Source organism: Leucoraja erinacea, chromosome 30 (genome assembly GCF_028641065.1).
Source record: "Leucoraja erinacea ecotype New England chromosome 30, Leri_hhj_1, whole genome shotgun sequence".
Classification (NCBI taxonomy): Eukaryota; Metazoa; Chordata; class Chondrichthyes; order Rajiformes; family Rajidae; genus Leucoraja; species Leucoraja erinaceus.
In genome coordinates, this window is record NC_073406.1 from 26,831,657 (window position 1) to 26,853,362 (window position 21,706).

At 47.5% G+C, this 21,706-nt stretch overlaps 1 protein-coding gene across 2 annotated transcripts in view; it reads right to left on the reverse strand.

Moving 5' to 3' along the window:
• LOC129711769 (multiple epidermal growth factor-like domains protein 6) overlaps positions 1–21,706 on the reverse strand; it is a 552,574-nt gene that overhangs the window by 210,208 nt on the left and 320,660 nt on the right. Inside the window, exon 1 of one of the 2 annotated variants that reach the window (XM_055659701.1) lies at positions 10,171–10,525. The exons of the other annotated variant lie outside the window; for it this stretch is intronic. Coding sequence (XP_055515676.1) covers positions 10,171–10,330 — 160 coding nt within the window. The 5' untranslated portion in view covers positions 10,331–10,525. Of the gene's footprint in view, positions 1–10,170; positions 10,526–21,706 lie in introns of those variants that run through there. 2 annotated transcript variants of the gene reach the window in all.

Sequence of the window (21,706 nt, forward strand, 5' to 3'; positions counted from 1 at the left end):
GTGTCGGCTGTACCGGCGGCTGTGTCGGCTGTGTCGGCTGCGGCTGTCCCGGCTGTGTCGGCTGTGGCTGTGTCGGCTGTGTCGGCTGTACCGGCTGTGTCGGCTGTACCGGCTGTGTCGGCTGTACCGGCTGTCCCGGCTGTGTCGGCTGTGTCGGCTGTGTCGGCTGTGTCGGCTGTACCGGCTGTGTCGGCTGTGGCTGTGTCGGCTGTGTCGGCTGTGTCGGCTGTGGCGGCTGTGTCGGCTGTGCCGGCTGTGCCGGCTGTGTCGGCTGTGCCGGCTGTGCCGGCTGTGCCGGCTGTGCCGGCTGTGCCGGCTGTGCCGGCTGTGCCGGCTGTGTCGGCTGTACCGGCTGTACCGGCTGTACCGGCTGTGTCGTCTGTTCCGGCTGTGTCGGCTGTGTCGGCTGTGTCGGCTGTGCCGGCTGTGCCGGCTGTGTCGGCTGTGCCGGCTGTGCCGGCTGTGCCGGCTGTTCCGGCTGTGTCGGCTGTACCGGCTGTCCCGGCTGTGCCGGCTGCGTCGGCTGTACCGGCTGTACCGGCTGTACCGGCTGTGTCGGCTGTACCGGCTGTGTCGGCTGTCCCGGCTGCCCCGGACAATATCATGGCTTTATGTTGCACTCCCTCACATTCCTGCACTGACTCCACACCGCTTTATTCTATTAATATCTAAAACACCCAATTCTGTCTTGAATATTCTCAGTGACTCGATGGCCTTCTTGGGGAGCAAATTCAATGCATATTTTGTCTTTCTTTTGGTCACATAGGTAGATAGAGTGCATACCATACGCTTGTATTCATAGGTCGGGATATTGAGTAGAAGAGCCCAATGTTCCCGCTTGCTTGCGGGATCAGTGGACTATTTCTGCACACTTGCTAATGGGGGAAGTGCTTGGGTATGGCCACACTCTACTGGACCTGTAGGTCCACATACACTCAGCAACACATTGCTCCACACACACTACAGTAAAAGCACCATTACATCATTAAAGATTCACGGGGCTTTGTATTGCGGAAGTTCTGATCACCCCAATATTGGATGTGGAGACGTTGGGAATGGTGCAAGGGAGGTTTACCGGAATGATGCCTGGATTTAGGGGTATCAGCTATAAGGAGAGGCTGAACAGACTTGGATTGTTTTCTCTGGAACACACTGGAGGTTATGGGGTGGACATAAAGGGTAGACAGTCACAACCTTTTCCCCAGAATGGAAGTATCGAATACTAGATAGCATATAAGGTGAGAGGGTCAAAGTTTAAAGGAGATGTGTGGGGCAAGTTTTATTTTACACAGAGAGTGGTGAGTGCCTGGAACGTACAGGTGGGGTGGTGGTGAAGGCAGATACGATATTGGTACTCTATCTATGTGCTCTATGTACAGGCACATACAGGGAATGGAAGGATATGGATTACGTGCAGGCAGATAAGGGTTGGTCCTGGCATCATGTTTGGCACAGACATTGTGGGCCGAAGGTCCTGCTGCTGCGCTGTGCTGTTCTATGTTTTAAACTGTCCAGTAATCATCAGAAACACATATGAGGTTATGGAAGTACTCTGCCAGCTGTACACCCACTCCATTACATAAGGACCTACATGTGTTTTCCCTCCAAGATCTCCCACCGACCCCACCCTGAATGGCAATGTGCTCTCTGCACTTAAAGACGCACATCACATACAACATCCTTCGAGAGTTCCACTCAACGGCTGGCACGATGGTCCCCATGGCTGAGGAATCTAAACGCCCAAGTCACGCCCAAGTATTACAGAGTGAGATAAGAAGAGATATCTGTCATCAGAGGGAGGTAGATCTGTGGAACTTGGCTCAGCCACCGGTTACAGTCCAACAGAGATCAATAGATGGATGGATATTAAAGGAATCAAGGGAATGGGCAACAAAACGGTATTGAGGTCACTCAGGACCTTGTTCAATGCTGGACCAGGCTTGATGGACTGAATGGTCTGCTTGTGCCATTCGGCCTATGAAGTCTCCTCCACCATTCAATCAAGGCTGGGAGGGAGGTGGGTGGGTGCAGATAGTAACTGAGGCTGGAGGTGATAAGTAGAGAAGACAAAAGAGTGCAGATGTGTAATCTGATTAAAAAAAGGAGAATGGAATTGGATTTGGGGTCTGACTTGGAGATTGAGTAATACTGCAATATCACTGCAATATCATGAGGCAGCCCCCCTGTCTTAAACTAATGGCACACAAAATGAATAAATTCTTATGTTTCAACGTGTTTTTCTTCTCAAGCGTAGACTTGTCAAACTGCATTTCAGCCAATGGTGCTTTGTGACCCAGAGCCTTTTCCATCTGCCTTTTATTGCCGCGGGTCCCCTCAAACGTGGTGATTGCTCTTCCACTTGAGCTTAGAAACAATGGGAAAAAGAGCACCTCATCTGTTCGACCGGGGTCCACACTGCCATCTACAGTTTCAGATCAGTACTGTGCCCAGCATTTCCCAGTTTTGTTTCAGACTTCCAGCATCTGCAGTACTATCTCTGGCTATTTCAAATAGTGATTCCATATCACCAATGTACATACGTTCCAAATTAGTCATATGTTTTGAGTATTATAGGCCCCCCTACCTGCTCCAATCTATCCCATCACACTTGTCTTCTGACCAATGTTGCCCCTTAAGGGCCTGTCCCACTGTACAAGTTAATTCAAGAGCTCGCCTGAGTTTAAAAAAAATCAAACTCATTGTAAGCACGTAGAATGTACCTGGCGGGCACGTCAGAGCTTGGGGACATCTCTTAGCGGCTCGTAACGCTAACGGCATGTACTCGGGAAGCACGGTAAGCTCGTGAAGACTCGTGAAGATTTTTCAACATGTTGAAAAATGTCCACGAGAGCCCCGAGTACCTACGAGGGCTAGTACCGTAATTCTCCGAGTTTAAATCAGGGCAAACTCGGGATAAATCTTGAATTAGCTCACACAGTGGGACAGCCCCATTACTCTCCATCTTAAAACAGTTCTGTCTCGAACTCTTAACATTTCTGCTGAAAGATCTTTGATGTGAAACAGTAACTCTGCTTCTCTCTCTGTGTGTGTCGCCACTGCTGCTGCAAAGAATGTTTTAATGCTCTAAAATGAAGGCGAGAGGGAAAGTAGGGCAATATTTATATGGACAATATATCAGTAGGGCAATATTAAATCACCCAGGCTTCACTGTTTCCTTCTTGTTACATTGAGAGTCAATGCCCATATTAGTTTAGTTTATAGATACAACGCGGAAACAGGCCCTTTGGCCCACAGAGTGCACATGACCAGTGATCCCCACACTATACTGCACACGCTACGGACAAGTTACAATTTTACCATGCCAATTAGCCATCAAACCTGGAGTGGGGGAGGAAATCGGAGTACCTGGAACCCCCCTCCAGGTCACAGGGAGAACGTACAAACACCGAATAGACAGCACCCGTAGTCAGGATATCTGGGTCTCTGGCGCTGTAACGGGCCTGTCCCACTTAGGCGATTTTTTAGGCAACTACAGGCGACTAGTTTGTCGCCACATGTTCACCGGTGATCGCTGTGAATAGTCCCCTGAGTCGTGCAGAAAGTCGTAGCGTCTTTCAACTTGTTAAAAAAAATTTAGCGACAGTGGGTTTGACGCCAATAAGCGTAGCTTGACTTCTCTTGACGTAGGTGCTGTTGACGTCCACCTACGACCACACCTCCGACATCCTACATCCACCCGCGACAAGCTATGACCCTGTCGGCTCCAAAGCCACACTCAGCAAAATCAATAACCCCACTCTCACCATCGACGGCACCACTGTCTCCCCATCTCCCCAGGCCCGCAACCTTGGCGTGATCTTTGTTTCCACCCTCTCCCTTGAGCCTCACGTCCGCCATGTCATTAAAACCTCCTTCTTTCATCTCCGCAACATCGCCAAAATCAGACCCTCTCTCACACCTCCCGCTGCTGAAAGACTCATCCATGCCTTCATCTCCTCCCGACTGGACTATTGCAACTCACTTCTCCTTGGCATCAGCTCCACCTACGTCAACCGACTCCAACTGGTCCAGAACGCAGCCGCCCGACTCATCACCCACACCAAATCCTGGCATCACATCACTCCAGTCCTCAAACAACTTCACTGGCTTCCCATTCCCACCGGATCACCTACAAAATCCTGGTCCTCACCTACAAAGCCCTCCACCATTTGGCCCCCCCATATCTCACTGACCTCCTCTCCCCCTACCAACCCTCACGGTCCCTCAGATCCACATCAGCCGGTCTCCTCTCCATCCACAAGTCCAACCTCTGCAGTTTTGGGGACAGAGCCTTCTCCAGGGCAGCTCCCAGGCTCTGGAACTCCCTCCCCCAACTGATCCGCAATTCCGTGTCCCTCACCATCTTCCAGTCCCGCCTCAAGACCCATCTCTTCACCTCTGCCCATCCTTAGCCCCACGTCCCCCTCCCTTTTCATCTGTGCTTGAATTGCCTCATATTGTGTTTTGAATTGAATTCTGTCTTTAATTTGTGTACTAGTCATGTCTCTACTATTTATTTCATTCCCCTTACATGTTTTTTCCTCTACTTGCTAAATTTTTGTAAGGTGGCCTTGAGACTCTTGAAAGGCGCCCATAAATAAAATGTATTATTATTATTATAACTGAAGACAACTTAACACAATTCAGTCGCCGGTACCTGTCGCCATTTGATGTAGGTAGTCGCCAATGGAATTCACCGAAGTCAGCACATGCGACAACCTACGTCATCCTGGCAACAACCTACGACAGCACCTACGTCAGGAGAAATCAAGCTACGCTGATTGGCGTCCAGCCCACTGTCGCCAACTGTCGCCAAAAATGTTTGAACATTTCAAAATCCAGCAGCGACCAGAAAGACTCTACGACTCTTTGAGCGACTGAGGAGACCACTCACGACCATACAGGCGACACCCCAGCGACCATGTGGCACCAGCCTAGATGCCTGTAGTCGCTTGTAGTCACCTAAAATGTCGCCCAAGTGTGACATGTCCTTAACATGAATAATGTTTAGTGTGAGATAAAGCCAGTGGAGTAAGATCAGAGCTAGTCCGAGGGTCTCCAATGAGATGGATATTAGTTCAGAACTACTGATATGGTCAAGTTTAATCTACACTTGGAGAGGGAGAAAGGTAGATTGGAGGTGTCCATGTTACAGTTGAATAAAGGGGACTATGGAGCCATGTTGGCCAAAGTGGACTGGAAAGATACCCTAGCAAGGATAACAGTGGAACATCAATGGCAGGTATTTCTGGGAATAATACAGAAGGTGCAGGATCAGTTCATTCCAAAGAGGAAGAAAGATTCCAAGGGGAGTAAGGGGCGACCGTGGCTGACAAGGGACGTCAGGGACAGTATAAAACTAAAAGAGAAGAAGTAGAACATAGCAAAGATGAGCGGGAAGCAAGAGGATTGGGTAACGTTTAAAGAGCCACAGAAGATAACGAGAAAGGCAATACGGGGAGAAAAGATGAGGTACAAAGGTAAGCTAGCCAAGAATATAAAGGAGGATAGTAAAAGCTTCTTTTGGTATGTGAACAGGAAAAAAATAGTTAAGACCAAAATAGGACTCTTGAAGACTGAAAAGGGTGAATTTATTATGGGGAACAAGGAAATGGCAGATGAGTTGGATCCGTCTTCACTAAGGAGGACATAAACAATATTCCTGATGTACTAGTGGCCAGAGGATCTGGGGTGATGGAGGAACTGAAGGAAATCCACATTAGGCAGGAAATGGTATTGGGTAGACTGATGGGACTGAAGACAGATAAATCCCCAGGGCCTGATGGTCTGCATCCCAGGGTACTTATGCAAGTGACACTAGAAATCGTGGATGCATTAGTGATAATTTTAAAATGTTACATAGATTCAGGATCAATTCCTGTGGATTGGAGGGTAGCTAATGTTATCCCACTTTTTAAGAAAGGCGGGAGAGAGCAAACCGGGATTTATAGACCAGTTAGCCTGACATCGGTGGTGGGGAAGATGCTGGAGTCAATTATAAAAGATGAAATAGTGGCACATTTGGAGCAGTAACAAGATCGGTCCGAGTCAGCATGGATTTATGAAGGGCAAATCATGCTTGACTAATCTTATAACCATATAACCATATAACAATTACAGCACGGAAACAGGCCATCTCAGCCCTACAAGTTCGTGCCGAACAACTTTTTTCCCTTAGTCCCACCTGCCTGCACTCATACCATAACCCTCCATTCCCTTCTCATCCATATGCCTATCCAATTTATTTTTAAATGATACCAACAAACCTGCCTCCTCCACTTCCACTGGAAGCTCATTCCACACCGCTACCACTCTCTGAGTAAAGAAGTTCCCCCTCATGTTACCCCTAAACTTCTGTCCCTTAATTCTGAAGTCATGTCATCTTGTTTGAATCTTCCCTATTCTCAAAGGGAAAAGCTGATCCACATCAACTCTGTCTATCCCTCTCATCATTTTAAAGACCTCTATCAAGTCCCCTCTTAACCTTCTGCGCTCCAGAGAATAAAGACCTAACTTATTCAACCTTTCTCTGTAACTTAGTTGTTGAAACCCAAGCAACATTCTAGTAAATCTCCTCTGTACTCTCTCTATTTTGTTGACATCCTTCCTATAATTGGGCGACCAAAATTGTACACCATACTCCAGATTTGGTCTCACCAATGCCTTGTACAATTTTAACATTACATCCCAACGTCTATACTCAATGCTCTTATTTATAAAGGCTAGCATACCAAAAGCTTTCTTTACCACCCTATCTATATGAGATTCCACCTTCAAGGAACTATGCACGGTTATACCCAGATCCCTCTGTTCAACTGTATTCTTCAATTCCCTACCATTTACCATGTACGTCCTATTTTGATTTGTCCTGCCAAGGTGTAGCACCTCACATTTATCAGCATTAAACTCCATCTGCCATCTTTCAGCCCTAAAGTGGTTAAAAATTGGAGGGGATAGGCATATTCCAAATGGTCTAAATCACTCTGTAGAGTGGCCTTTGGAAATCCTCTTCATTATCCACAACACCCCCTATCATCTGCATACTTACTAATCCAATTTACCACCCCTTCATCCAAATCATTGATGTACATGACAAACAACAATCTTCTGGAATTTTTTGAGGATGTAACTAGGGAATGGACAAGGGAGAGCCAATGGATGTAGTGTACCTGGACTTTCAGAAAGCATTTGATAAGGTCCCACATAGGAGATTAGTGGGCAAAATTAAGGCACAAGGTATTGGGGTTAGAGTGCTGACATGGATAGAAAATTGGTTGGCAGACAGGAAACAAAGAGTAGGGATTAACGGGTCTCTTTCAGAATGGCAGGCAGTGACTACTGGGGTACCGTAAGGCTCAGTGCTGGGACCGCAGCTATTTACAATATACATCAATGATTTAGATGAAGGGATTCAAAGTAGCATTAGCAAATTTGCAGATGACACAAAGCTGGGGGGCAGTGTGAACTGTGAGGAGGATGCTATGAGAATGCAGGGTGGCTTGGACAGGTTGGGGGAGTGGGCAGATGCATGGCAGATGCAGTTTAATATGGATACATGTGAGTTTATCCACTTTGATAGCAAAAACAGGGAGGCAGATTATTATCTAAATGTTGTCAAGTTGGGAAAAGGGGAAGTACAACGGGATCTGGGGGTCCTTGTTCATCAGTCAATGATAGTAAGCATTGCAGGTACAGCAGGCAGTGAAGAAAACGAATGGCATGTTGGCCTTTATAACAAGATGAGTTGAGTATAGGAGCAAAGAGGTCCTTCTGCAGTTGTATAGGGCCCTAGTGAGACCACATCTGGAGTATTGTGTGCAGTTTTGGTCCCCTAATTTGAGGAAGGACATTCTTGCTATTGAGGGAGTGCAGCGTAGGTTCACAAGGTTAATTCCCGAGATGGCGGGACTGTCATATGCTGCGAGAATGGAGCGGCTGGGTTTGTACACTCTGGAGTTTAGAAAGATGAGAGGGATCTTATTGAAATATAAGATAATTAAGGGTTTGGATACGCTAGCAGGAAACATGTTCCCAACCAGGGGCCACAGTACAAGAATAGGGGGTAAGCTATTTAGAACGGAGATGAGAAAGCACTTTTTCTCACAGAGTGTTGTGAGTCTGTGGAATTCTCTGCCTTAGAGGGCGGTGGAGGCCGGTTCTCTGGATACTTTCTAGAGAGAGCTAGATAGGGTTCTTAAAGATAGTGTAGTCAGAGGATATGGAGAGAAGGCAGGAACGGGGTACTGATTGGGGATGATCAGCCATGATCACATTGAATAGCAGTGCTGGCTCGAAGGGCCGAATGGCCTACTCCTGCACATATTATCTATTGTCTATTGTCTATTGACTGCTCTCTAGTTGTTGGTAGGATGGTTCACTTGCCTGATAACAGCTGGGAAGAATGTGGAGGGGTCCCCGAATCTGGAGGTGTGCGTTTTCACACTTCTATACCTTTTGCCCGATGGGAGAGGGGAGAGAGGGAGTGGCCAGGGTGCAACTCGTCCTTGATTATGCTGCTGGCTGTGACGAGGCATCATACAGGGCAGTGTAGCATCACATGGCCACCGAAACATTTGGAAACAGGGAAAGCCTCTAATTACAAATATTACAACCTTCTCGAGTGATTTTTTTAAAAACACTTAGCCAGATGGGAGCAGTTATGCTGCAGAGATTTCTTCTGGTAATTGTCTTTCCTGCAGGGAGATTGATGAGAAATGTCACCGATGGCAGAGCTGATGAGCCTCACAATCATCGTCTTCATGTGGGGTGATTAGACAGAGAGTGGCAGGTCACCCACTGCCTCAGCCTGTCCCCAACAGCAGTACACACACAACACCTCACCCTTGCCACTGGCATTCTCTCAGGAGAGGCAAAATGACAGAGTGAAGCAAAAACACGAGGGAACATGCAGGAAAATATAATGTGCCTCTCAGGCAAAATAACACCTGGAAGATCACACAGTCTGACTTTAGACTTTAGAGACACGGCATGGAAACAGGCCCTTCGGCCCACCGAGTCTGTGCCAACCCCGTACAGTAACACTATCCTACACACTAGTTTACAATTTTACTAAAGTCAATTAACCTACAAACCTGTAAGTCTTTGGAGTGTGGGAGGAAACCAGAAAACTCAGAGAAAACCCACACGGTCACAGGGAGAATATACAAACTCCGTACAGACAGCACCCGTGGTCAGGATTGAATCCTGGTCCCTGGCGGTGTGGGGCAGCAACTCTACCGCTGAGCCACTGTGCCATGGAGACGTGGTGCACAAAGCAAACCCGCCGACGTGGGATTAATCAGAAAGACCAACGTCCCAGCCACGGCAGCAGTGAGTTGTTCTGGTCAAGAGCTAGTTAGTGAGTTCAAATCCCAGGAGCTTGAATTCAAAATCAGAATGTAACACTAATGTAACACTAGAGCATAGCAATGTCACACATTCAGTCTTTCAGTTTAGTTTAGTTTAGTTTAGAGATACAGCACAAAAACAGGCCCTTCGGCCCACCGAGTCCACACCAACCAGTGATCCCGCTACACTAGGGATTTTGTTTTACATTTATACCAAGCCAATTAACCTATAAACCTGTACATCGTTGGAGTGGGGGAAGAAACCGAAGATCTCTGAGAAAATCTACACAGGTCGCCGGGAGAACGTACAAACTCTGTACAGACAACACCCGTAGTCAGGATCGAACCCGGGTCTCTGGTGCTGCTGGAGCTGTATGCTGCGCCACCGTGCCGCCCCACTGAGAAGTTAATCTACAGAGTCCCCTCTCTGCTGTCTGGAGTCGTATTACAGAGAACATCAGTAAAATGCAGTGTATCTAACAATAAAACACACGTGTTGGAGTAAATCAACGGGTCAGACAGCATTTCAGTTGAACATATCCATGTTCTCCAGAGATACTGCCTGACTCGCTTAGTTACTCCAGCACTTTGTGGTTTTTTTAGAAGCCCAGCACCTGTGGTTGCTTGTTTGCAAGTCTCCAGCAATAGTCTTACTGTACATGTAAGATGTTGCTGGTCACTGAGTGACATTGCTACAGCACCAGAGGCACCAGACGCGTTGGGGACGTGGTGAAATGCTGAGGGGTGCCACACATGCAGGGGTGCCACACATGCAAGGGTGCCACACATGCAGGAGAGGACAGTGGGTCCAGGACTTACTCACCTGCAGCGGGCTCCACACGCTGGTTGCTGTACAGTGCGTAACAAGTGTAGCAGTGCTTCCGGTGGTAGTGGTAGCGGCTGCTGGACCCTGACCCACTGACTATGGCCAATGTACTGAGCAGTAAGAGCAGAGGCAGCCACGCGCCCACCCCCGTCTTCATGCCCACCTTCCAGAAAGTGCGACCTGCAGCTGGCAGCGACCTTGTCCACAGTTATTCCCTCCCCACCTCTCCTTGAGCCTGGGCCACTGGGGTGCAGGGGGCTGGGTGGGATCTGCACATGGAGCAGCTGGTGCTACAGTGGACCAGTTGCAGAATGACTCCTCTCCTCGCCTCTCCTGTCCTGAAGTGGCTGCTTGGTGGAACTTCCTCCAGCCTTAACAGTGTGTCAGCTCGGAGCCAGCCTCCCCAGGTAAGGAGCCGCCCACTGTCAGCCCGCCAGTGCTCAGCTCAAAACAAAGCTGCTTGCAACAACAACAAAAAAGCTCATTCCTTAAAAATTAAGATGACAGAGAAACATTCCTGCCCGCTGCCTCTCAAGCCACAGGCCTTTTAGTTGAAGCAACTTTAAAGCTGGACTGGGATCTCAGCCCGAGCAGTTAATGGAACTTAACAATCCTATACAGTACAGCTGACTGGCCCGGCAACTCCGAGACCCGTTCCAGTCACGCCTGCTCCAATTATTTCTCATTTTATTTATAAATCCTTTTTCTGCTGTTGTGAAGTGCTGGCGCTCTCTGCAGTAATCTAGTGCCGTGCTTGTCACCGCTGCTCGTATTAAAAAGGACTCCGGCAACATTTTTTCTTTAACATTCAGAACTATTAAATAGAAAACAGATGCTCAGTTATTTTTTTTCTGACTTGATTACCAAAACCACGAATCATTTAAACTAGAGAGACAAATTCTGGTGGGCAGGAGAGAGACAAAGAGAAAGAACGAGAAAGTGAGAAATAAAGGATGAGAGAGGCAGTGAGGAAAAACAGAGAGAGGCACAAGAAACGGAGAGAGAGAAAGAGAGAGAGAGAGAGATGTAGAAAGTCAGAGACAGACATGCAGAGAGAAAGTTGACAGAATTGAACATTTATAAATAGATATATTATTTATACTTATTATGATATTCATTAAAAGAGACGAGTTGAGAGATAAATAAGGCACGTGGGCGTGTGAAGTTTACTGTGTAGGAAAGAACTGCAGATACTGGTTTAAATCAAAGGTAGACACCAAATGGACAATACACAATAGGTGCAGGCGGGAGTTGGCCATTCATCCCTTCGAACGAGCACTGCCATTCAAGGACGAGTCGCACCCTGGCCACTCCCTCTTCTCCCCTTTCCCATCGGGCAAAAGGTATAGAAGTGTGAAAACGCACACCTTCAGATTCAGGGACCCCTCCAGATTCTTCCCAGCTGTTATCAGGCAAGGGAACCATCCTGCCAACAACTAGAGAGCACTCAAAAGACAGTTGACAATAGGTGTAGGAGGAGGCCATCGGCACTTCAAGCCAGCACCACCATTCAATGTGACCATGGCTGATCACCCACATTCAATTCCTGGGATTCCTGCCTTCTCCCCATATCCCCTGACTCTGCTATCTTTGAGAGCTCTATCTAACTCTCTCTTGAAAGCATCCAGAGAATTGGCCTCCAATTCCACAGATTCACAACTCTCTGGTTGAAAAAGTTTCTCCTCATCTCCATTCTAAATGGTCTACCCCTTATTCTTGTTTAAGAAGGAGCTGTAGGTGCTGGGAAAATCAAGGATAGGTAAAAAAAGGTGGAGAAAATCAGTGAGTGAGGCAGCAGTCTGAAGAAGGGTCTCGACCCGAAACGTCACCTACACCTTTTCTCCATAGATGCTGCCTCACCCGCTGAGTTTCTCCAGCATTTTTTGTCTACCCCGTATTCTTAAACTGTGGCCCAGGTTCTGTCTCCAGGTTCAATGCCACTGTCCTCATCAGTTCCACTATTCTCCAGTGTACTTCTACAGAACAATACATATAACTCAATGGTCCGTCTTGCTGAGATGAATAAACTCAACACATGTACGCAGATCGGAATCATTCCATCATTATACCAACCAACAACTTGTCGTACCAACTGAAAGCAAATGCAGTCAGGCCATTCCCCTCTCTTACAGAAGCAGATGCTCTTTCTTCATGATATGATATGCCATTTATTGTCACTATACATGTACAGTGAAACTGAAAGCTGCTCGTACTCAGTGCATACATACAATTTTACACAAAAAACAAGAAACAGAAAAACAAAACAGAAGGGAGATGGGGGGGGGGAATAGGTGCACAAATTCTACGGCGCTACATACATATATACATATATGCAGATGGAAGTCCGTGTTGGGCGGTGTAGTCAGTGCATGTGTGGATTTGAATTTATGGTAGATATAATTCTCGGGAAGCAGCTATTCCTGAGTCTGTTTGTCATGTTCATTTATAGGATCACAGATGACCTGAACGCCACAGAGAACTGTTCAGATTAATGGCAAGGGATCTGTTCCATCCAGCTGTGAGAGCTGGCATGGGTTTAGCACAGTGCTGTGTCTGTAAGGAGGCAGGTCTGGCAATGCAGTGTGCTCTCAGTTCTCCAGCAATCAGCCGAGATCACACTGCAATCTCTAGAGAAAGTGTTTCTTACTCAGCCAGATTTGTGGCTGACCATAAAATGCATTCTTTCTTTCCCTCTGTTTCTGTCTGGTTCTTTGACTCTATCAGTTATAGAGTCATACAGCATAGAAACAGGCCATTCAGCCCAACTCGCCAATGCTAACCAAGATGCCTCATTTACAATAGTAACCTTTGCCTGCGCTAGTCTGAAGAAGGATCTTGACCCAAAACTTCACCCATCTATTTTCTCCAGAAATGCTGCCAGACCCAGCATGTTGAATTACTCCAGCACTTTGTGTCTTTCCTCTCACCTGAAACTCACCTCTGGTTCTTGGTTCCCCTACCCTGGATGATAGACTCTATTTCATTATCTCATTCTGCTCAGCGTCCAGCTCTCCCTCTCATTATCTCTCGAGTCACTGAGTCTCTGTGTCTCGGTCTCTCTAACTTTCTATCTGACTCTGTCGACTGGCTTCTCACCCTGTAAGCAGGTCCAGACCTGATAATGCTGGGATTGTCCAGCATTATGTTCAGAAATGCCACCAGGGCCTCATGTGAGTGAGTCCCAGCTTTCAACAGGGATTCTTGGAGTCCAGAGTTTGTACTAATTCTAGCAAAGGAGGACCATCGAGAGGGAGGGGGACTGTCGAGAGTGGGGAGGGCCACATACAGCTGAGAACATGGGGGGGGGGGGGGGGGGGGGGGGGGGGGGGGGGTGTTTTTACTGCCTCAAAAAGGCTGGCAGCATCATCAAGGACCCACACCATCCTGGCCACACACTCATCTTCCCACTACCTTCAGATAGAAGGTACAGGAGCCTGAAGACTGCAACGTCCAGATTCAGAAACAGCTCCTTCCCCACAGCCATCAGGCTATTGAACTCAACTCAAACAAAACTCTGAACATTAATAGGCCATTATCTGTTTATTTGCACTTTATCTGTTTTATTTATTCATGTGTGTATATATTTATATAATGGTATATGGACACACTGATATGTTCTGTATTCATGCCTACTATATTCTGTTGTGCTGAAGCAAAGCAAGAATTTCATTGTCCTATCAGGGACACATGACAATAAACTCTCTTGAATCTTGTTTCATGATCATCTTCATCATATTGCTGTTTTTAAACTTTTTTTATGGCAAATTTTAATTTATTTTATTTTATTGGAATAGCTTATAAATGTGACTGAATGTCCGATTAATAATATTAATTTAAATTACAGGTTTTGTCAAAAGACTAAACTCTGACTTCAGGCACAACCAGAGACATGTGGGCAGGTTTTATGAAGAGAGAGGAGTCAACGTCATCTAATCCTTCTCTCCAGAGAGGCTGCCTGTCCCGCTGAGTTACTCCAGCATTTGCTGCCCATCTTCTTTATGAAGAATGATATGTTGAAAAGAGAATGATGTGATGGAAATAGTGAGACAATGCACAAGACACGGTGACAGGTTTGACTACATCTTGGTTTGCATTGGCGAGATGGGCTGAAGGGCCTGTTTCTATGCTGTATCTGTCGGTAGGTTCATACTCCCAGTTTACACCCTAAAGTACAGCATTTAAAATACATCCGGACAGGTACATTGGATAGGAAAGGTTGAGAAGGATATGGACCAAATGCAGGTAGGTGGGACTACCATAGATGGGGCTTGGTGAAGAAGTACAGACAAAGGGCCTGCTGCTGTGCTGTGTGGCTCAGTGGTTTACATCCGATTGCTGGTGGACCTGTTTGCAACGTCTAGCCACTGTCAGCGTGAATCGGCCCCTACTGTTATTTCCCTTATGACCACTACAGAGTCAAAATAGTACAATAATCGTCTGGAAATAATAACATTGTTTGAATATTTTGTTAAACAGCAAAGAAACCCAATCTGCTTTACCTCTCCAGCCCACAGGCCGTGGGGGCCCATATGGAGAAAACTGCAGGTTTGGTGACACCTGGTTACAGTCCTCAGCAGATCGAGTGACCTGTTAATGACAGAAGACCCTGCGTCCCATCACTATCCTGTTTATATTTATCTGTGTACTTGTGCTCTCTTCCTCCTGAGCTGCCCCTCACTCACTCACTCACCCACTCACCCCCACTCACTCACCCACTCACTCACTGGCTCATTCACTTGCACACTCACACACTCACTCACTCACTCTCACTCTCTCACTCTCTCACTCTCACTCACTCTCTCACTCTCCCACTCACCACTCACTCACCCCACTCACTCACCCACTCACTCACTCACTGGCTCATTCACTTGCACACTCACACACTCACTCACTCACTAACTCTCTCTCTCTCTCTCTCTCACTCACTCCCACTCATCACTCACTTCCCCACTCACTCACTCACCCACCCACTCACCCACCCACTCGCACACTCACTCACCCACCCACTCGCACACTCTCACCCTCTCTCTCTCTCTCTCTCTCACTCTCTCACTCACTCTCTCTGCCTTTTACATCCTCTCCCTAGTTGTCCTTCAACCAGTTTACGTGCTTCCACTTTTGTCTCTCATTGCTTTCCTCTCTTTTCATAGATTTTCTCGGACAAGTTAATTTTATCTACTGGATTATCTCATTGTTTATTGTTTATTGCCCACTTACAGAGATGGTATCCCTGGCCATATTCTTAAAAATATATCCATAAGCCTAGAAGTGTAAGGTGACATGCCTCAATGACTGGTGGTAGTAACTCTATGGTGTTGGAGGGTTTTGAGAGGTTGGTTATGGCACATATCAACTCCTACCTTACCAAGGACTGGACCCACCACAATTCACAATAAATCAATGGGGGATGCCATCTCACTAGCTCTCCACTCTGCACTGAAAGACTTGGACAATAAACTACAGCTCTGCATTCAACACCATCATCCCACTTATCACACTCAGGGTACTGGGTCTCTGCTCAGCTCTATGCAACTGAATCATAGAGTCCAACTTGCCAACACCGGCCAACATGTCCCAACTACTCCCATCTGCACACGTTTGGCCCATATCCCTCCAAACCTGTCCTATCTATGTAACTGTCTAACTGTTTCTTAAATGTTGGGATAGTCCCTGCCTCAGCTACCTCCTCTGGCAGCTCGTTACATACACTCACCACCCTTTGTGTGAAAATGTTACCCCTCAGATTTCAATTCAATTTCCTCTTCACCTTAAACCTATGTCCTCTGGTCCTCGATTCTTCTACTCTGGTCAGAGACTCTGCACATCTACCCGATCTATTCCCCTCATGATTTTATACACCCGACTTCCTCAACAGCAAACCACTACCATTGGCAGGAACACTTCCTCCTCGATGGCCACCAGCACAAGGCTGTGTTAAAACCCCTGCTCTACTCACTCCATACCAACGAGTGTGTACCCAGATACAGCTCCAACCCATCAACAATACCACCATGTTGGACAAACACCAGGTAACAGTGTCAGAGCACAGGCTAGAGATTGGTAATCTGATTGAATGGTGCAAGAACAACAATTCCCTTCCCCTTCCCAGTTTTCCGACCAGTCTTACTGTCTCCAACTATATTTTATCTCTGTCCCACTCACTCCCCTGACATCACCTCTGCATTCCCTCTCTCCCCACCCCTCCCCCACCCTAGTAGTCCTGCCAGTTCCACTGTTTTCATCCATATATCCCTTCATTCTCACCTCTTCCACAGCCAACAATGGACCATTGTGGGCTCTACCCTTCCTTGTTCATCGGTGCCGGCTCTGATTTGTCCTGAACCTTTTCATATCTCCAGTTTCCCCCTCCCCTGACTCCCAGTCTGAAGAAGGTTCTCGACCCAAAACATCACCTAACCCATTTCTCCCGAGATGCTGCCTGACCCTGATATTTAGTTTAGTTTAAACCTGTCAGTTTAGTTTAGTTTTAGAGATACAGCGTGGAAACAGGCCCTTCGGCCCACCGAGTCCACACTGACCAGCTATTCCCGCACACTAACATTATCCTGCACACACTAGGGACAATTTACATTTATACCAAGCACATTAGGCTACATGCATGCACGTCTTTGTAGTGTTGGGAGGAAACCGGGTATCCTGGAGAAAACCCACATGGTCATGGGAAAAACATACAAACTCCCGTACGGACAGCACCCATAGTCGGGATGGAACCCGGTTCCCTGGTGCTGTAAGGCAGCAACTCTACTGCTGCGCTATCTCTCTGCACTATGTTTGTTGTGGAAGTATTACTGCAGCACACTGTGTCTCACCCTGGTTCTCCTCCCTAGTTCATCACACTAGCATTCTTCCCCCTCTACATCCTTCCCTTGCTGTAACTCCCTTCATCTTTGGTTCCCTCCCACATCCTTTCCATTTGTCTCTGTCGTTTGTGTTTTCCTCGTGAATTCCCCACCATTTCCTGTATTTGCTCACCAGCCAATCTTTCTGGGGAAAGAAACATATTCTCCTGCACTTGTGCAGTTATATTCACTTGGCAAGGTATAACATGATAAAATACAGCGTGGAAACAGGCCCTTCGGCCCACCGAGTCCACACTGACCAGCGATCCCCGTACATTAACACTATCCTGCGCACATTAGGGACAATTTACATTTATATCGAGCCAATTAGTGACGTGAAGTTCGAGCCCGCAGCCGCCTCGACGCCGTACGCATACGCAGCGTCTTGATGCTGCACACGCCCGTCGGACTTCGCTCAAACTTCACGTCACTCACTCGACCCCTGCGCGGCCCCCGTTTCCGGTTTGGTCGCGCTTGCCGCATGCAGGTCGCATGCTCATGGGACAGGCCCTTACGGTATAGCTCTTATGGCTAACAGAATCAAGGGATATGGGGAAAAAGCAGGAACTGAGTTCAGATGAACAGCCATAATCATATTGAATGGCGGTGCTGGCTCAAAGAACCGAATGGCCTACTCCTGCACCTATTTTCCATGTTTCGATGTTTTTATGTAACCCAGTGTAATTTTTACAGAATTACATACTCCTAACCCTCAGGATCTGAATGCAGAAAACCAAGGATCAGCATTAAGGGTATTGCGAATCTTTAAATTGTTTTTAAATAAAGTTACACCTATTTAAAGAGAAAAGGTTACAGCCTTACAAGGAACTCTTCAAGCTGAACATTGCATGGCATGTGTTGGACCATTAAAGCCCTCTGTGTTGTCCACAGAGGGTGCAGCATATTCCATCAATCAACAGTCGCCAGTGTGTGTGACCTCCATCCTCCAGGATGCTGGAGGTAGCCCAGTCATCACTGCCACATGCACGCACATGGACAGTAGAGCAGCACTCATGCATAACTCTGCCTGCGACAGGGGAAACGCATTCCACACCTGCACGCACCTTGCATTCCCTCCCGCTGTGCATTAATGGTTAAATGTCAGCCTATATTACACCCAGCGTGAGCACCATCCACACAGCACAGCACAGGATAAACATTCCTTTCATTTGATCAAGGTGAAAATATCCCCCCATGCTGATACCTCCCAAAGGGGAGGTGCAACAAGACCTGGGTGTCCTTGTACATCAGTCACTGAAAGTAAGCATGCAGGTACAACAAGTAGTGAAGAAAGCTAATGGAATGTTGGCCTTCGTTACGAGAGGATTTGAGGAGCAAGGAGGTCCTACTGCAGTTGTACCGGGTTCTGGTGAGATCGCAACTGGAATATATTGTGTGCGATTTAGGTCTCCTAATTTGAGGAAGGACATTATTGCTATTGAAGGAGTGCAGCGTAGGTTTACCAGGTTAATTCCCAGGATGGCGGGACTGATATATGATGAAAGAATGGGTCGACTGGTCTTGTATTCACTGGAATTTGGAAGGATTGAATGGCGGTGCTATAAAGACCAAATGGCCAACTCCTACATCTATGTTTCTATGTGGCCATGTTTCTATGCTTTGGCCGGTGGGTGCAGTTTGATGACATCAGGTGGACTGGATTCAACTGGTAGAGCACCCGGGTTTACAAAGGGACACATGTGAGAAAATGGAGAAACAGATGCCACACATCTGGAGCAAAGAGATCATATTCAAAGCCTTCACGTCAGCACATCTGTGAATCTCTCGACCAAATACACCATCACACACAGACCAGCAACCGCACCAAACACTGGCGATCCCATCAACATCACACCGGGAAATCCGCTCGTGTCAAAAGGCTCATCTCTGACGCACATGCATGCACACACACACTCGTAAATAATGTCCAGCACGCACGTAACTGTGAAACATCAGTAAAACACATCTGTGAATGAATGTCCCACACACATGCTCGTGTCAAAGATGAACTGCCTCGGTGATGGAGCTGAGGGTTCTGAGGTTATCAACATTCCTCATGTTTTGTTTAGTTTAGTTTATTGTCACGTGTGCCGAGGTACAGTGAAAAGCTTTTTGTTGAGTGTTAACCAGTCAGCGGAAAGACAATACATGATTACAATCGAGCAGCCCGCAGTGTACAGATACATGATAAAGAGAATAACGTTTAGTGCAAGATAAAACCCAATTAAAGATAGAGCGAGGGTCTCCAATGTGGTAGATGCTAGCTCAGGCCAACTCTCTAGTTGGTGATAGGATGATCCAGTTACCAGATAACAGCTGGTAAAAAAACTGTCCATGAATCTGGAGGTGTACGTCTTCACACTTCTGTAACTCTTGCCTGATGGAACAGGGGAGAAGAGGGAGTGGCCGAGGTGAGACTGGTCCTTGATGATGCTGCTGGCCTTGCCGAGGCAGCGTGAGGTGTAGATGGAGGCAATGGAATGGAGGTTGGTTTGTGTGATGGTCTGGGCTGCTCTGCCACAGGTTGGATTGTCTCCTGCTGTTTCCACTGCTCCAACCCGCCCTCCACGAGCTCCCATCAGAGAGATGCAGAGTGGCCGGGCCCAGATATCCCAGACATTTCCCCATTGGATTGAGTGGCCTTGGGGCAGGAATTCCCACAAGCCAGCGGCCACATTACACATCACAAAGGGGATTGGAGCGGACCCAGGTGGCATATCCTTCATCATGGTACGGTGGCACAGTGGCACAGCGGTAGAGTTGCTGCCTTACAGCGCTTGGAGCACCAGAGACCCAGGTTCGATCCTGACTATGGGTGCTGTCTTTACGGAGTTTGTACGTTCTCCCCGTGATCACGAGGGTTTTCTCCGAGATCTTCGGTTTCCTCCCACAGAAGATAGACACAAAGTGCTGGAGTGACCCAGCGGGTCAGGCAGCTTCTCCAGAGAAAAGGACAGCACAGTGGCGCAGCGGTGGAGTTGGTGCCTCACACCACCAAGGACACAGGTTCGATCCCAACTGTCTATGTGGACTTTGTACGTTCTTCCTGTTACCATGTGGGTTTTCTCCGAGATCTTCAGTTTCCTCCCATACTCCACAAACGTACAGGTGTGCAGGTTAATTGGCTTGGTGTAAGTCAAAGTGTCCCCGGTGGGTGTAGGATAGTGTTTATATGTGGGGATCGCTGGTGGTGCGGACTCGGTGGGCCAAAGGACCTGGTTTCACGCTGTATCTCTAAACTAAACTAAACGAGAGGCACGTTTCGGGTGGAACACTTCTTCAGACTGTCCTTTTTATCCAGAGATGCTGCCTGACCCACTGAGTTACTCCAGCACTTTGTATTTACCATCTGTATCAACTACACATAAACAAGGCTAGGGATCACTGCTACTAGCATTGAGGGCTGAACTTTGATCTTAGAGTTTCATGATACAGCTCGACCCACCGACCCAATCTGACCATCAGGTGAGCAAAGCCAGAGGTGGTACATAGAAACATAGATAGAAAATAGGTGCAGGAGTAGGCCATTCGGCCCTTCGAGCCTGCACCGCCATTCAATATGATCATGGCTGATCATCCAACTCAGTATCCTGTTCCTGCCTTCTCTCCATACCCCCTGATCCCTTTAGCCACAAGGGTCACATCTAACTCCCTCTTAAATATAGCCAATGAACTGGCCTCAACTACCTTCTGCGGCAGAGAGTTCCAGAGATTCACCACTCTCTGTGTGAAAAAAGCCTTCCTCATCTCGGTCCTAAAAGATTTCCCCCTTATCCTTAAACTATGACCCCTTGTTCTGGAGGCAGTGGTGCAGTTCCTTCCCCCGCAGGTCATTGTTAGCTGTAATTTTGATCCCGTTGATTTGACGACTGGACCAGTTTGCATCATGTGTATGTGTGTGTGTGCGTTTCGATGAGCTGGTGGAGAAGATCTCCTCCAAGAAGGCCGTGTGGGTGAGTTACCATAAAGGCGGCAGCGGAGGAGATGGACCCGGGGGGACGGGTAGACGGGACCACCATTGCCATAGATTGCGGGCGGGGGAGAGGGGTGAGTGATGAGGGGGAGAGAGACGTGACCAGGGCCTCCACTGAACCTTTGGGGAAGGAAGAGGCGTCGCCATCCTGGCCGTGGCATTGATTGACAGGAGAAGAGACCAATCTGCATGGTGCTGACTTTAGGAATCTTCACAGGCGCGGTTTTTAAGATTTTTAAACCTCGATAAATGTTACAATAGAGCACCGATCAGAACAAAGCTTGTTGCACGAGCAGCACAGGAGAACGGTAAATAACTTGGCCAAAAATCGTAGCAATATCGTACCGTTTGTACGCAAACAGAAAAAGCGCAAACTGGAAGCACAAGATCAGATTTTTAGTAATGTGTAGATAGATAGATAGTTGTACAGATAGACAATAGACAATAGGTGCAGGAGTAGGCCATTCGGCCCTTCGAGCCAGCACTGCCATTCAATTTGATCATGCCTGATCATCCACAATCAGTACCTCGTTCCTGCCTTCTCCCCATATCCCCTGACTCCGCTATTTTTTAAAAGCCCTATCTAGCTCTCTCTTGAAAGCATCCAGAGAACCCGTCTCCACCACCCTCTGACGCAGATAATTCCACAGACTCACAACTCTGTGAGAAAAAGTGTTTCCTCGTCTCCGTTCTAAATGAC